The sequence below is a fragment of the Nicotiana sylvestris genome, chromosome 9, assembly GCF_000393655.2.
Source record: "Nicotiana sylvestris chromosome 9, ASM39365v2, whole genome shotgun sequence".
Classification (NCBI taxonomy): Eukaryota; Viridiplantae; Streptophyta; class Magnoliopsida; order Solanales; family Solanaceae; genus Nicotiana; species Nicotiana sylvestris.
Window position 1 is genome coordinate 64,607,272 of NC_091065.1, and position 16,546 is coordinate 64,623,817.

The 16,546-nt window shown below is 39.9% G+C and overlaps 1 protein-coding gene and 2 long non-coding RNA genes across 5 annotated transcripts; 1 reads left to right on the forward strand and 2 right to left on the reverse strand.

Moving 5' to 3' along the window:
• Nucleotides 1–469: 469 nt before the first annotated feature.
• On the reverse strand, nucleotides 470–2,463 carry LOC104220283 (uncharacterized). The gene is made up of 3 exons (XR_709463.2): nucleotides 2,375–2,463; nucleotides 721–786; nucleotides 470–579 (listed from the first exon to the last, which is right to left on the reverse strand). It is a non-coding gene; the product is annotated as an uncharacterized lncRNA (long non-coding RNA).
• On the forward strand, nucleotides 863–2,745 carry LOC104220284 (uncharacterized). The gene is made up of 4 exons (XM_009771122.2): nucleotides 863–1,092; nucleotides 1,178–2,009; nucleotides 2,118–2,290; nucleotides 2,400–2,745. Exons 2-4 carry the CDS (start codon nucleotides 1,242–1,244, stop codon nucleotides 2,509–2,511), a joined length of 1,053 nt encoding a protein of 350 aa, XP_009769424.1. The 5' UTR covers nucleotides 863–1,092; nucleotides 1,178–1,241; the 3' UTR covers nucleotides 2,512–2,745.
• LOC104220285 (uncharacterized) lies at nucleotides 2,588–16,254 on the reverse strand. Of its 3 annotated transcripts, none has more exons than XR_011402211.1 (5): nucleotides 14,421–16,254; nucleotides 11,312–11,645; nucleotides 4,091–4,601; nucleotides 2,769–3,973; nucleotides 2,588–2,671 (listed from the first exon to the last, which is right to left on the reverse strand). It is a non-coding gene; the product is annotated as an uncharacterized lncRNA (long non-coding RNA). The 3 variants fall into 3 exon arrangements; XR_011402212.1 differs by lacking the exon at nucleotides 14,421–16,254 and adding an exon at nucleotides 13,797–13,884; XR_011402210.1 differs by lacking the exon at nucleotides 14,421–16,254 and adding an exon at nucleotides 13,154–13,243.
• Between the last annotated feature and the right edge of the window lie 292 nt (nucleotides 16,255–16,546).

The window sequence follows — 16,546 nt, forward strand, 5'->3', positions numbered from 1 at the left end:
TCAAACTGATAGGAGTTATACAATCACGATTTATAAGTCAGGCCATCAAACTAATATGATGTATATAATAATGATTATCGTCTACGATGTCTAAGTTTATATATTCATGTAGTTCTCCTTAATTACAGCATTTACAAAAGCATGAATTGGCAGTGTGAGCTTATTTTACACTAACACTTTCTTAAATCTTACATTAACATATCCATACAGAATCTTAAGTTTTTGGAATTGTAATCATTGAAGATTTTAAACCCTTTCTAGAGTCTCAAGAGTCCCATAATTATCAACTAAGATTATTATTTAAAATCCAAAGTTACAGAGATTTTTAACCGAAAAATAGAATTTGCTTGTGGTGTAAGATTTTCTAAATTGAAAAAGATTATACTCCCCCCCCCCCCCCCCCCACCCCAAAAAAAAAAAAAAAAAAAGAGAAGAAGAAGGGGAAAAAAGCAAGGGTGACAATTTCTCCCTAGCTTTCATAGGTATCAATAAAATCAGTTTTCGAAAACAATATTCTCAAATTACATTTAAAAATTGAGACTTGGAGCCAAATCGTGTGAATAATTGTTGTAGAAATTCCTGCAGCAGAATTTGCATATGATTATATGTGTTAGTAACATACTAATCAACAAAGCAGTAAAACGCGTAACGTGAAATAGGTGAAAAACGTGCTAAATGCCAGGATATTCAAATGCTTAAATGTCAGACTACAATTCTTACCCTGTTACCTTCCTAGTCCTACCCAAGAAAACAAGTGGACAACTCTTCATTTTTTGTTATTCCAACCTGTAGATATATGCCAAAATCAAATTTGTTTTCTTTGGTAACCAACGGAGCATATCACCCCAAACACACATGTTAAAAAGCAACCAGTCTTGACCTTTTCCAGCTAAAATAATAATTGAGCAAAATCTGATATTTTTGCTGGAAACTTTCATTCTCCACCACTTCTTTTTTTTCTTCTTCTTCAATTCCAACACTATTGTAATATCTTCCATTTATTATGTCAAAATATCTTCTTTCTATATAAAGAGTCATTTCTTCACCAGCAAGATTATTGGTCCAGAGGATTTTCAAGAATACTCATTTTAGGTAAATCTAGCTTTGTTCTTCTGCTATTGATTTTTCCTTTTGGTATTTGTCAGTTTATGCCTAAAATCTTTTCTCTTCTCTACAGGAACTTTATAATCACGTAAATAAAGATTGAATCTTTGTTTTACACTCAAACAAGAAAAGAAAAAATGATGTTAAGGAGTTCATCAACACCACTTCTTCGATCCTTACTCTCAGAAAGTCCAAGCAATCACACACCCAATTCCATTCACCATAGTTACACCAAACTCTCATGTAACCATGGTGGATATCAGAATTACACCAAGATTTCTAACTCTCCCATCTCTCCTTCAGTTTCTGAGCTTAGCAATGGCAGACAATTAGCATCTCATGGTTTTAGAAGAGCTCAATCTGAAGGGAACTTGGAAGGATTGGCAAAAGCCTCAACTGAAGAAGTTGATGAATTTAGCCTCTCAAAACTACCGAAGAGGCTTGTACGTAAACCCCACAAAGCATTCTTGGAAACCATTCCATCTTTCAACATTCACAATTCAAGGGAGTTTCATTCGGACGACGACAGCTATGATGAGGAAGATGAAGATGATGACTTTGGTTACATTAGTAAGCAGTACAGTTTGGGAACTAATGGTCTAAAAGAGGAAATGAGTTATGTGAGTCAAAATTTAAAGTTAGAAATTGTTGAAGGCAGAGAAGAAATGTACCTAGCCAGAGGAATTGGGGTTGCTGATATTGGTTGTTTTGATGATGGTGGCCCCTATGGAGGCTGGGGCAACGGAGGAGGAGGAGGAGGAGGCGGTTATCGGCCCGTAGCCTTTGATAGGGAAGGTGGTGGCGACAGCCCGGGGCTCCACATAGAAGAGTATTACAAGAGGATGTTGGAAGAGAATCCTGGCAATTCTCTATTCTTGAGGAATTATGCCAACTTTTTATACCAAGTGAGTCTTTATGCTTCCTTAATTAAGCTACTGTTGTTTAATAGCATCTTGGGAGTCCAGAATAGCTACCTATGCTTTTGCTAATTATCTTCTTTCATGTTGGAGCAGATAAAGAAAGATCTTAAAGAGGCAGAGGAATACTACTCAAGAGCTATTTTAGCAGATCCAAGTGATGGTGAAATTCTTTCACAGTACGCTAAACTAATATGGGAGCTTCACTGCGATGAAGATAGAGCCACGAGCTATTTTGAAAGAGCAGTTCAAGCTGCCTCTAGTGACAGGTTCGCTTCTCATACTCTACTGAGAATAAGCTTTATTATAGAAATACAATTCAAGAACAAGTTGTTATTTATTCAAGAACTGACCTCTTCATCTTTGATGTGTTGACAGCCACATACATGCAGCTTATGCTAATTTCCTCTGGGAGATAGAAGATGAGAACGATGATATACAAGCACCAGCAATGCTGCATACTGTAGCTACAGCCTCTATAACTGCTTGACTTGAAAGAAAATCATTGTTCATTCAAATATTTAACAGCAGTATTAGCTGAAGCTTAGTGAGCAATTAGGAAGAACCTGTAATTAAGCCTCTAAGGTAGTAATAAAACTGATGCACAGTACTTCTGTATTTCTTCTGCTGTCGTGGTTGATTGACTACCCCTGTGAATGGTGAAACAGAAGTACTTGTCAAACTCCAATTGTGCTAAGCGTTTATATTGACAATTTCCTCACGACTTTCATTGCTTGCAAAGCTTACATGTTTAATACCATATTACAATCAGGAGAGTTGGGGGACATGGATTATGAAGAAGCAGCTTGATGTCACCACCATACCATTTAGCTTTGCTCAAGACATTCTGACAAGCTGCATTGAACAATAAAAATAACAGTATTTCATCTTGGATTGTAGTACCATCATCGTAGGGAGGAATTAGCATTAACTGTGACTAGGGCATTAGTCCAAATGAAACAGGAAATCTCCATACACAGTCTAACTAAAGAACGTGGAGATTAAAAGTCATGACCAAGAGATTATATCCTGCATACAAGGATAATGTTAATTGATTCTACCAAAGAACTACTCAAGCAAGCAAAAGATAGAACAAATCTCTAAGAAAAGCATAAAGAGATATAAGTACCACAATGTGAAATTGAAATTAATTTTAAGCTACAGACTATCTCCACGAGAAACACTACAGCTGATTGATCTACTTTCCTCAATGTAAACTTGCCTTCCAGTCAATGGTACGGGTAATGCCTAAGAACAGGGAAGAGAAAGCATCATATACTAGGTATACAAGGGATGAGATAACAAAGTAATGTATGAATATGAGATTGTGGCAATAATTCGTGGACGTACACCTTCCACTTACAACTATTACTCAAGACAACTAACTGCATCATATTGCTTCAGAAAATGTTTTATCTACTGAATGCAAGTTCCACAACCATTAAATAAAAGATCATCGATCTATGTGATCAGAAATATTTCAAGCACGGACCTTACTAATGCGATTTAGTACTAGAAAGCTAGCTAAAATTAAGATTTGAGTGAACAATCTGCTAGGAATCTTACAGGACAGAAGGTTAAAAAAAAAAAGTTAAGAGCAGCTTTTACCAACAACTAGAAATGCAACTCAAATCCTCCACGAAAACACACACCAAATCAATGAATCATGATTTCAAATTTCATACCTTAATTGCATTTTGGAAACCCTGAGGTATTCAAACTCAACAAAGGTATAGCAAATGCTGATATTCTATCCATCAATTGCAATCGAAATATTAGAGCATGTAAGACAATTGAAGCATATAATATTGACAACGGGAAAAAACTACTTTGCGCTTTTCCAAGAATGCTCCATTCTGCTTATTCTTCCCAAAGTTCTTAAACTCTTGCAAAAAATCTAGACTAGTACATTGGATATGGCAAATTCCTCAGGTAGACAGATTTTGATTCCCCTGGAGAAAAGCATATAGAGTCAAATCTAGCTAAACTCGGTAATATAATGAACTAGAAGCTAGAATGCAGCTACTCAAAGAGTAGCGACATTGATTGCGAATATGCATTCATCTTACCTTCTTGACATAAACCTTCATCTGCCTGGGACATTGAGTTTGACTCAGAAGCAGGTTTCCACTCTGTAGCAGGCACAGCACTCTTTGTATAAGTTGGCTGGACGGTAACTGATGATACAGGTTTTCTATTTGGAGCTCTTAGCTTTCAATTCCATGCCATCATAGATAGACCATGGTTGAAGATAAACATTACATACCAATTCCAACAGCCACATAAGTATGTCTCTATAATTTGATATCAATGTTGACTATAAGCAGAATACTGATTGTACTTTAGAGCTCTCATATACGGACACCTCAAAATATTGTGTCCTCGCATGAAATAAAGAAATGTTGCAACTACCTTCAAGGCGTTTTAACTCAGATTGAAGCACTGAATGGCTTTGACTATAAGCTTCAATTGCATCAGCCCATTCTTTGTGTTTGAAATAAAGAACATCAATCACTTAACGGAGATAATTAGCCTCCTCTTTCATCGTAGCATCAACCTTCCTTAAAAGAATGATAGCATCTGAAAATTTAAATGATGGCAAATAATCAGTTTTGACCTGATTCAAGCACTACATCTGTACATAGTAAAAAATAAATCCCGAAGACAACTAAAACTTGCAAAGTAGTCACAGAATAAAGAGTAAAAAGTAGGACCAACTCAAGGTCTTTCCAGGTTACTACCTTGTGCTGATTCTCCTTCCAAAACAAGAGAAAAAATTTCTGTTTTAATTCGCTGAGCATCAATAGCATCTTCCAAGATAAAGATTGACACAGATCAGCATCTTCCAAGATAACGGTATTTCTTTCGAGCTCTCTCTGATGGTTCATGGGTTCCCTATTTGATCTAGTAAGGAGGACATTAACATTCCCTTTGCACACAAAGAAAATGCTCCCAGGCACGCTTCCCGAGGCGCCTGAGAACCATGAATCCTAGGATTTCACCGCCATCATCCGAGAGCCAACCCTACCGCGACACTACCCAGAAAAAATCCCCGGAATCCGACTCCACGCACCGCCATGCGTGGCAGAGCTCCGGCGACTCTAACCCACGCGCTGGCGCGTAAGGCCTTTCCAGGCTAGATCTGAACTTCTTTTCTTCAGATAGCCTCTTCGCGAGGCTGTTCCGACCCTACCCATCCACCAACCTCCAGATTCCGACCACTTTTACTATTTTCTGGCGACGGAGGTGGCTTTTTCCAGCCAGATTTCACTTCTTCTTCTTCTTCATTCAGCTCCCTAGCAAGGCTTTTGGTTTAGTTATGATGGACTCTACAGAGAGAAACTCTACTTCTCCCTAGAATCTAAAAAATTGGAAAACATGTCTTTTATCAAAGCTGCCTCTTGGCCAGCCCTAGAACCTGGGGTAAGATGCCATCAAAAGCTTGACGTAGGGCAGGAGCCGCACTTCTCGCTGTCTGAGGAGTACACTCTCAGGCGTAAGGGTTTCTTGGAATCTTGTTTGATTAGGTCTTTCTCCAAACGGGTTGGTTCTCCAGAGGCTATTAGGAACTGGACAGCAGAGACATGGAACGTCAAGGACGGACTGAAAATATCGCAACTGAGGGATATGCAATATCTCTTTCGATTTGTTGATGAGTCTCAAGCTTCAGAAATTCTTGTAAGAGGAAACAGGTGGTTTGGTGGGAACCTAAAACTAGACAGATGGGTGGAGCACGATGGGTGTCTCGACCCTCTTTTCATTGGCAAAACATTGGTGGTCAACATGGTAGGTCTCCCGGTGCATCTTTGGTGTCTTGACCTATTCAAGAAGATTAGGGGAATCTGTAGGGGTTTTATTGATGTCACTTGCAACTTACACGATCTCTCGCGAGTGAGGATTGTGGTGAGGAAAAGGGGCAGAATCCCAGTCTCCACTGTGGTGGAGGATGGCTACTTGAGTTATAGGGTTTGGTTGAGCCCTGAATTTCGCCCTATCTTTATGCCTATGATGGTGGCGGAAGAAAAGGGAAGGTCAAATAGAAGGAAGGGGAGGGGGAATTAGTCTCTGAGAGGAGAGGAGGGCTCACCGGATTACTGGACTAAGCCAAAATCAGGCGTTAGATCAAGAAGAGATGAGAGGTTTGAATTTTGAGAGGAAGACAAAATTTCAACAGGAGGAAAAGACGTGAATGGGTTAGTGATGCGGGCCGGAAAGGCAGAATGAGCCAGTCCTCTTCTAATTATCATAGGGCCGGGCAAGTTTTCAGCAAGTTATGCCTGACCTCCTCACATAGGACCAACAACTTTTTCCAATTCTATTAGAATTGATCCTAAGGGGCCCAAATTATTTCAAGGTACGCCTGATAAGGCTCCTAAGCATATGGGAACAGGCGCTCCTCCTTCTTTTGCCAATGGTGCTTCTCACAGTGGCATTTCTTCACCGAGCTCTAGTGACCTGCGCCCCTCTTCGATGGTCGCTGCTTCAGGTGCTGTTATTCAACGGCCTCCCACCTTTGATGGACCCAGCTCCATCGCCCCCTCACCTGAGGTTACACTTCAAGCTTCTTCTTCTTCTGGGGAGATTGTTGAGCATGCTCCAATTGATGTTAGTGTCGAACCAGTATCTCCAGTTAATATGCCGTCAAGGGTTCCATGCTCTCTTCCTTCCTGCTACCGTATTGGCGTTTCTGGTCATTCCTATAGTAGCGGGGTGTTAATTTCAGAGATTGCTGCCCCTCAAGGAAATGGTGAGATCCTTTCGGCAACTAAAGTTCCTATTGCGAGCAATGCTATGGTCTTGTATTCTTCTGGTAGGAGCAAGGAAAGGATACATATAGAAGACGCCTGCCCAATTTCGTCACGAATTGGAAGAGGGTATATGTCTTTCTGGATGGAGTATAAACTATTAAACTTTGGGAAGTTTCTAGGTGTTTCTTTTGAAGGAAAGGAAGATAGGGTGTTAGAACTGTTGAGGGAGATTGAGCAACAATCTCTTTATGATGGTACAGGGAGGGAGTTGGGTCAAGGTGTTAAGCAAAATAATTTAGGGGATATAGTGGTGTACCAGAGAAGGGGTCGGGTGTGTGACAAGGAGGAGGGGAGCTCGGCAGGGAGGGGGGAGAAGGGGGTATTGTTACTTATAGATGTTAAGATTCTTTCAAGGAATGTGAGGGGGATGAATGACCCAAACAAAAGGGACATCATCAAAGTGAGAGTTAGAGAGTAGGGTGCTAACCTAGTTTGTTTTCAGGAGACAAAAATGAAAGTTTTGTCGGATGTGATTGTGAGGAGTGTCTGGGGAGGTAATTGGGTAAAATATGACTGGGTTCCAGCTGTGGGAAGTTCCGGGAGCATTCTTCTAATGTGGGATGATAGAAGCTTGGAGGTAAAGGAGATTAAGAAGGGAGCTTTTTCTTTAGCAACTCTTGTCAAAGATAGAGTGAGTGGGGTAGAGTGGGGATTTGGGAGAGTGTACAGACCGGTAGGAGAAGGGTCCAAGGTGTCTTTCTGGGAGGAACTGGTCACTGTGATGGGGAATGGGACATTCTATGGGTTCTAGGGGAGACATTAACACTATTAGATTCCTGGAGGAGAGATTAGGGTGTAATCTGATTTCAAGGGCCATGGAGGAGTTTTCTGACTTCATCAATGATCACTTTCTCATTGACCTTCCTCTGTCAGGGGAAAGGTTTACTTGGGCTAGGGCGGAGGATTCCAACTCAAGGTCTAGACTTGATAGATTCCTGATATCGCCCTCATGGGATGAGCTGGTGCCGAATGTGCTGCAGATTCTTTTACCTAGGCTGACTTCGGATCATTTGCCTATTTTGCTAGATGGATGCAGAGGGAAGGGGTACGTGCTCCCTTCCGATTCGAGAACATGTGGTTGAAAGTGTCAGGAATCGGTAACAAGGTGAAAGAATGGTGGACAAGCTACAGGATATCATGGACGCCTTCATTCCGTCTTTTGAAAAAACTTAAATTGCTCAAGGGAGATATTATTAGGTGGAATAAGGAGGTTTTTGGAAGGGAAGAGGTTAAAATGAGGGAGCTTATGCATGAATTGGGGGAATTAGAAAGAGGTGAAGGGGCAAAGGAGTTACATGAATCTGAGAAAGCGAAATTGGGGGAGGTTAAAAGGGAAATAGTCGAGTTAGTAATAGCTCAGGAGGCTAGTTGGCGGCAAAAATTGAGGGCGCTCTGGTTAAACGAGGGGGATTCGAATACCAAGTTTTCCACAGGGTGGCAGTTGTAAATCGAAGGAGAAACTTCATAGAGTCCTTAGTTGTGGATGGCGTGAGGATTGAGAGAGAGTAGGAGGTAAAATGGGCGATAGTGGGATATTATAAGAACTTATACAAAGAGGAAGTTAGTTAGAGGCCGACTTTGCGGGGAATAGAGTTCAACCACATAGGGGAGGGAGACAGTGAGTGTCTAGAAAGGGCTTTTGAGGAGGAGAAGGTGCAAGGAGCTGTGTCGAGTTGTGCTGGTGATATGGCCCCGGGGCCTGATGGTTTCTCTTTGGCCTTCTTCTAGCTCTATTGGGACACCATCAAGGGGGAGTTGATGGAAGTCATTGAATACTTCCATGTGAATGGTGTTTTTGAGAGAAGTATCAATGCTTTTTTTTATTACTATTGTGCCTAAGAAAGAAGGTGCATCTTGTAGCAGAGACTATATGCCTATTAGTCTCGTGGGGAGCATCTACAAGATCATTTCCAAAGTGCTTTCCAACATATTTAAGAAGATTCTTGACGTGACTGTTCGTCCTCCCAGAATGCGTTTGTGGAAGGTAGGCAGATCCTGGATGCTACTTTGGTGGCAAATGAACTTGTAGACTCCAGAAGGAAAAATAGAGAACCCGGCTTACTATGCAAGTTAGACCTTGAGAAGGCTTTCGACCATGTCAATTGGGAGTTCCTGAATTTCATTATGATGCGGATGATGTTTGGGGCAAGATGGAGGGGATGGATCAAGTTCTGCCTAAGAAAGATTCTCTGTCTTGGTTAATGGCAGCACGTGTGGTTTCTTTGGCAGCTCCAGGGGTCTCAGGCAAGGTGACCCCCTATCCCCCAAGCTATTCATTCTAGTGATGGATGCTCTAAGAAATGATGGATCGTGCGGCAGGCGGAGGCTTCTTGAGAGGATTCGCAACTCTAATCGAGGTGCTCAGTGCCCGAAGAGTCTCTCATTTGCTCTTTGCGGTGACACCCTGGTTTTCTGTGATGCCGATATGGATCAGTTGACCTACCTAAAGCAGGTCCAGCAGTGGTTTCAGATAGTTTTAGGACTCAAAATCAATTTCGGCAAGTGTGAGATTTTCCCGGTGGGTGAGGTTGCTAATATTGATGCTTTGTCTTATGTTCTCAGATGTAAGGTGGGCTCCCTCCCCACTACTTACCTGGGTCTCCCATTGGGCTCGTCGCATAAGGAATTACGGTTTGGAATCCAGTGATCGAAAGGGTTGAAAAAAGATTAGTAGGCTGGCAGAAACGGTATTTGTCAAAAGGCGGTAAGGAAGTGCTTATTAAAAGCACTTTATCCAGTATGCCCACCTATTACTTGTCCCTGTTGCAAGCTCCGGTGAGCATCACAGAAAAACTATAGCGGCTTCAAAGGAATTTTCTTTGGGATGCGGCGGATGGAACTAGAAAGTTTCATCTAGTGAATTGGCAGACAGTCACTTCCCCAAAGAAGTGGGGTGGACTTGGAGTAAAAGATCTTAGGGTATTCAACAGAGCTTTATTGGGGAAGTGGCTGTAGAGATTCGGGGTAGAAGAGCATGCCCTATGGAGGGAGGTCATAGTAGAAAAAGTACGATTCCACAGGAGGGGGTTGGAGGACCAAAGCAATCACAACACCTTTTGGGTGTGGCATGTGGAGGAGCATCATGAAGAATTGGGAAGCATTCAGTGGAAACATCACTTACAAGGTGGGAGATGGGAGGAGAATCAGCTTTTGGAATCATAGGTGGTGTGGAGAGGATACTCTGTGGGTCTCCTTCCCTCGCGTCTTCAGAGCTTCAAACCAGAAGGAATTGATGGTCCAACAGATTCGTAAGGAGCATGGGGGGGGGGGGTAGTATGAGACCTCTCATTTAGAAGGAACATACAATATTAGGATATTGCGGAGCTCCTAAATTTGTTTACATTGCTATATGGGCAAGACAGGCCTCGGCCATCTTGTGATTCTTGGAGATGGGGTTTTTGTGGCGATGGTTTGTTCACCGTAAAGTCCTTTTATCAGAGTATGTTCGTGAGAGAGGGGGCCACTTTTCCATACTCCTCGATCTGGATTCCTAAGGCACCCACAAAGGTGTGCTTTTTTGCATGGCTAGCGGCGAGGGGAGTGATCTTGACTGCTGAAAATCTTCAAAAGAGAGGAATTACACTTGTTAGTTGGTGCTAAATGTATAAAAGCTCAGGGGAAGAAGTTGATCATCTTTTATTGCATTGCCCTGTGTCCTCAGCTTTGTGGAGGGCAATCCTGAATCTTTTTGGTATTCAATGCGTGATGCCAAGAACGGTAAAGGAGATGTTATATAGCTGGACCGATTTCCGTAGAAGAAGAAAGCAAAAGGCGTGGAAGTTCGCCCGATAGCTCTCATGTGGATAGTTTAGGGGGGGAGAGGAGAAATAGGAAAGCTTTTGAGGGGATTGAGTCTCCTTTTTCACATTTTAAGAATAGTCTTTTATCTTTGATCGCTTTTTGGTGCACTCATATAGCCCCTACTTGTATAGAAGATTGGGCGTCTTTTGTAGAGAATCATGTTCTGATGTAATTCTCTACTTTTTGGTATACTTCCTATATACGGGAGTTTTCTCTCTTTTGATTAATACAATTTACCTTATTAAAAAAAATCAAGAGCTTCTCTGATATTCAGGATAGATTTGGCATTGGAATTGCCAAACATTGGTTTTCAACAGCCTACATAGGAATATCTCCTCCGTGGGACATCATAGAATTGAACCTAAATGACTTTAGAAATCAATAAATTATTCTCACAACAATGCACAACAGCTTGTCCTTTCTACATTGAAGTTTCAGGATAATACATAGAGTGGCGAAGCCACATGGTCACAAGGGTAGTCAGTTGACCACCCTTCGTCGCAAAATTGCACTATGTATATAGGTATAATATTACGTTTTTAGAGGTATATAACACATATTGAACACCTTTTGTCGGGAATATTTTTTCATTTCTTTCAAATTTGAATACCCTTAGGAAAATTCCTAGCTTCGCCACTGAATACATAAAACCCAAATTCACATATACTTCTAACAACCAACCTCCGGAATAATCCAGATGATCCCAGATTTGCAAAGCAAATTGATCTGCCACACTGCATGCTCCAAGAAGAATCAGATCACTTAGAAGACCATCAAAACGACGCAAATCACAAGTTAGGTTATTTAAGCCATTCAGACACCAGACTATTAGGATGAGTAAAGAAGTTAGCTGATTCCAGATCCGATTTAATCAAGAAGTAATCATAAGAAGCTTCACTGTCCCATAATTCTTTCCTTTTGCCTTCAAGATCATGCAATTTATGTTTCTGGCATCTAACTGTTGAACTAGTTATTGATTTTGATACTGGAGATTGTGGAGACATGCACCATCAGCCTACCAAAGAAAGAAACAAAAATTATCATCCTTTTTCAGTAAGTTCTATACATTCATGGAACCCATCATATAACTTCAATTCATCCATGTCTAACAAAGACAATGCAATTTTGCAAGCACATCCTTTGCAAATTCAAATATCATGTAACTTGTGCATCAACAACAACAACATACCCAATATTATCCCACACCATGGGGTCTGATAACTTGTGCGTCAATATTATTTTATTTTCTTAAGCGGAAGCAAGAGGAAAACATTGCACATCAGGTTAGACAAAGAAAACAAAAAATAAGATGCAATTTCACAAAGCCAAACGCAACCACTGATACAGATTACTTATCTGCAACAGTTAGTCTTTACTTTTCAAGATATGCTTCTTTACCTTTATCATATTGAGTTACCATTTCTCAATAGGAACATATGTTGAGCAGTAGCGATAAATGCAAAAGTATGAATGTCTCTTTCTGCATTACATAAACACACATATGACGCATATCTATGCACTCTCGTATTTTTGCAATAGATGCATCAAAAAGTAAATTGAATCTACGCAAGATTTTACCATTAAAATTGTTGCTATTTGTCATGACCCGCCACATCATCATGCCACGTAGGTGTCACTTGGCATATATTTTTGTCATATGGAAGGGTTACATAAGTTAGGGACTAGATCTTAGTGGAATATTCTAGAACTATAGAGAATTTTCTTGGGAAAGCTCTAGATATTTATGCACTTGTAGGAAGGTTCTAGAAAAATATAGAGGTTTCATTAGGAAGACTCTAGAACCCTATGGAATTACTAGGAAAGTCCTTGGAAGATTCTAGCTATATAGAAGATTCTAGAGAGTGTACTTATTTGTAAATATGGAAGAACTTGTGGAACAATTATTATTTACGCACTAGCCCTTAGGTGATTAGTATAAATAGGGGGCATTCATTTGTAAACTCACCAAGCAAGACAATCAAGTTCTCTCTAATACAAAAGCTTCATTTGGCGATTCTTTTGTGTTCTAACATTCCTTAGCGATCTTGAGTGAAGTAAGCTGACTTGGCATAGCAAGAACGTGAGCAAATTGTGCAAGATCGTAAGTGAGTTGTCAAGTGCCGCACGTGTACTTAGTTCAAGACTAAGGACGTGACATATTTCTGTATTTTCTTTTTAAAAAATTACAAGAGAGTTACTGACAAACTTTTCTAGGAGGACAGTTTACAAGATAACCACGATTCGTCAGGTTATTGTCGCTATCATCACAAGATAGAGTAAGTTTTTGTGCCAATAAGGAATTGAGATATGCCCCTTCAAAATATTAAGTAAAGGATGAGGTGTTCATATTACTGAGAAAAGGTATTCAGATAATTAGTGACACAGTTAGCAGGACAATCCCCAAAATCCAAATATTCCATAAGTTACAGGAACTAGTTGAACCTACGCAGAAGCAGTTAAAGGGAAGATAAGGGAAACAGGAAACAAGAAACAAGTTTTTTTGGTCCAAAGGTTTCACTCTACCTCTTATCAGCTCCAGGCGAATTAGAAAGTGTAAACTTGCTCAGTGGGTCTTCTAGCCAAATGAAAGAGGTAATCCTTCAAGTGCTACGAATAATCACCACATGAACAAGAACCGTCCTTAAAATGGTAGAATAGGTTAATACTATAATAATGATCTCTCTAGAGACAATTTTACAAATGAATTTGAAACAAGCTGTATGGCAGTCCAAACATATCCGGAGGTTCTTCTTCACTCTAATAGGAGCACCAGGAGGTGTAACAATCAGCCCAAATGCAACAGCTAGTTTCTCACTATGGTGGGAGAAAAGGATCTCTTTTTGTCTCTTTTCCACATCATGGAGATCAATCTCTACCATTGGAACATAACCAGCTTTAGTCATTAACTGTCCCAACTCCTCCAATTTGGCATATATATTTTCACTTCTAGAGTGGCTTCCGCCTCCCACTATAAATGTATAAACACTATCTTTGACCTCAATCCAACTCCAGGTTCCTTTTTCACTTTACTGTCTTTCATCAGTCTTCTTACTTTTGCAACATTTTCCCACAACCCAATTGATGCATAAATGTTTGCAAGAAGAACATGAGTGCCAGATTTATCTGGTTCAAGATAAAAAAGCATCTCAGCAGCACATTGCGGTACCTCTAAAATCAAATGGAATCCTGCAGCACCCAGAAGAGCACCCCAGACAGTTGAATTAGCTTCAAAAGGCATCTTTATGAGAATAATAGCGTCATCTAGTTTTCCTGCCCGCCCAAGGACATTGATCATGCAGGCATAATGCTCTTGAGTTGGTTCAGTCCCAAATCAATGAATCTGTCATTGTGTCAAAATACTTCTTGGCTTCTGCAACTAAGCCAACATGGTTACATGCACAGAGGACACTAACCAATGTTATGTGATTGGGAAATACGCCATCATTCAGCATCTCGCCAAATAAATGAAGCGCCCCTTTTGCATGTCCATGTTGGGCAAGTCCTCCAATCATTGCCGACCATGAAACAATACCTTTCTTAGGAACCTCAACGAAAGCACGGTTAGCATCCTCTATACTTCCACATTTGGCATACATGTTCACTAGGGAGTTACCAGCAAATACATCTGACATGAGCACATATTTTAATACAATGGCATAAGCAAGAATTTTTGTAAGCTGTGTCAACATTTGAAAAAGTGAACAAATAAATAAATCACTATAAGGATATGCAGTGTCATTTTTTATATTTATATCAAGTATTATGTATTTTTCGTATTATCTATACATACATATTGACGAAATTTTTTGATGAAGGGTGCATGTGCCCCTGTTTCAATACATGAGCATGTATTTGTTTCCCCTGTTCATATGCTGATAGATTTGCACATGCATTTAGGAGAGAACTGTAAACAAATGAATCTGGCTTGAGTCCCATATCTTGCAACTTCAGGTAGAGTTTCATAGCATCTTCACCCTGGCCATATAGAGCATAAGCGGTTATAAGAGAGGTAAAAGATGGAAAATCCGGTATAGGGAACTCGTCAAAATTTGTAGTTGCGTCATCCAGCAGGCTACATTTTCCATAAGAATCAACAAGACTGTTTACGGCAAATGTGTCACACTGAAATCCTGACTTCATAAAAGTGCATGTGCTTGTTTGCAAACATAAGCAGCCTGCAAGAAGCAGCACACTTGAGGACGGCAAGTAAACTCGTCTGATCAGATCTAATTCCTTGATTGTACATCTGAACAAAAAGGTCTAGATATTCCTCGTCTTCCTCTTTCTGTGTGTAACCAGAGATAATAGCATTCAATGCAATTAAATCCTTCTCGGGCATCAGATCATAGATCAACCTCGCATCCTTGGTCAAATCACACTTGCAATACATATCAATAAGACCAACACTCATGAATGGATCCAATATGATATCTTTCTTTATCAAAAGAGAATGTAACCCTTTACCATATTCTGGAAGCTCCAATGCAGCACAGGCCTTGAGAGCACTTGATAAAGTGAACATATTAGGGAAAATTCCAGACCTCCTCAGCTGATTCAACATGTCTAAAGCCTGCGGGTGACATTCATGAAGAAAACAACCAGCTATAATAGCATTCCATGTAACAATGTCAGGCTATTGCATTACCTCAAAAACTGTAATTGCATCCTTAATATCTCCCCCTTTGGCATACATGTCGACAAGTAGCATTAGACGAGAAAGGATCAGAATCATAACCAAGCTTTACCAAAATCCATGAATTTTCTTCCCTTGAACAATGTCTCCTAAACCAGTACAAGCATTCAGTATATTGGATAAACTATACTCACCAGGCATCACCTCTCTATCAATCATGTCAAGAAACATACACATAGCCTCACTGAAAAAAGCATTTTGTGGGTAACAAGAAAACAAAGCATTCCAAGAAATAACATTTTTCTCCGGAATTTCCTCAAACAACAACCTAGAATCAAAAAGCTCGCCACATTTTGCATACATAACAACCAAAGTATTCGCTATGAAAACATCAAACTCAAACCCTGTCACCACAACAATCCCATGAAGCTGCTTTCTTAATAGAAGTTCCTTCTCAGTAGAACATGCCTTAAGCACATTAGGAAAAGTGAAGTCATTACATTTAAGACCCAAAGAATGCTTTTTGAAGAAAGCCCAGATAGAATCGTTACTAAAACTATTCTGGGTATATCCAGATATCAAAGATGACCAAGAAACCAAATTGGTTCAGGACTTTCATCGATCAGTTTTCATGCATAGTCAAAAGTACCACATTTTAAATAAAAACTAATTAAGTGGTTTCTTATGTTTGCTATCATTTGATAATCCAATTTTGGTTAAATGAGCTTGGATTCGAAGACCCGGGTTCAAAGACTTTGTTTGGGAAAGCTGTGAAAGGAGCTTTGTGTAGGAAATATAACAGCTTCCGTGAAGCTTGAAAATAGATTGCTGTGATTCGCTGGGAAATCTTGAAGTTGACAGTAATTTTAGGAATGGAGAAGAATGTTTGAATTGTACGCAAATACGTTGATGAAGAAGTTTTCTTCCACTGGGATAAAGGCGCCAAAGGTTTTGTCATACTTGATTCGAAAACCATTGTCCAAGTAAACGCGCACCAACATATAACAGGAGCATTATTATTTGTTTGGACATCGGGTTATATTTTTTCCAAAAATAAAATAAAATAGTAGTACGTGAAATTTCTTATAAATAGTAATTTATTTATATTGAATGTCTATGTTTAGATTTTAGAGTTTGTTAGTTTGGTGCTAAATTATTTTTTTCCTATAAATAAATGTGTTCTATTCCATTGTAAATTAATCCTAAACTAATAACAATTTTATCTCTACTTTTCTATTCATTACTCTTTTTCTCCTTTTATTGTTTTATAATACGTGCACACG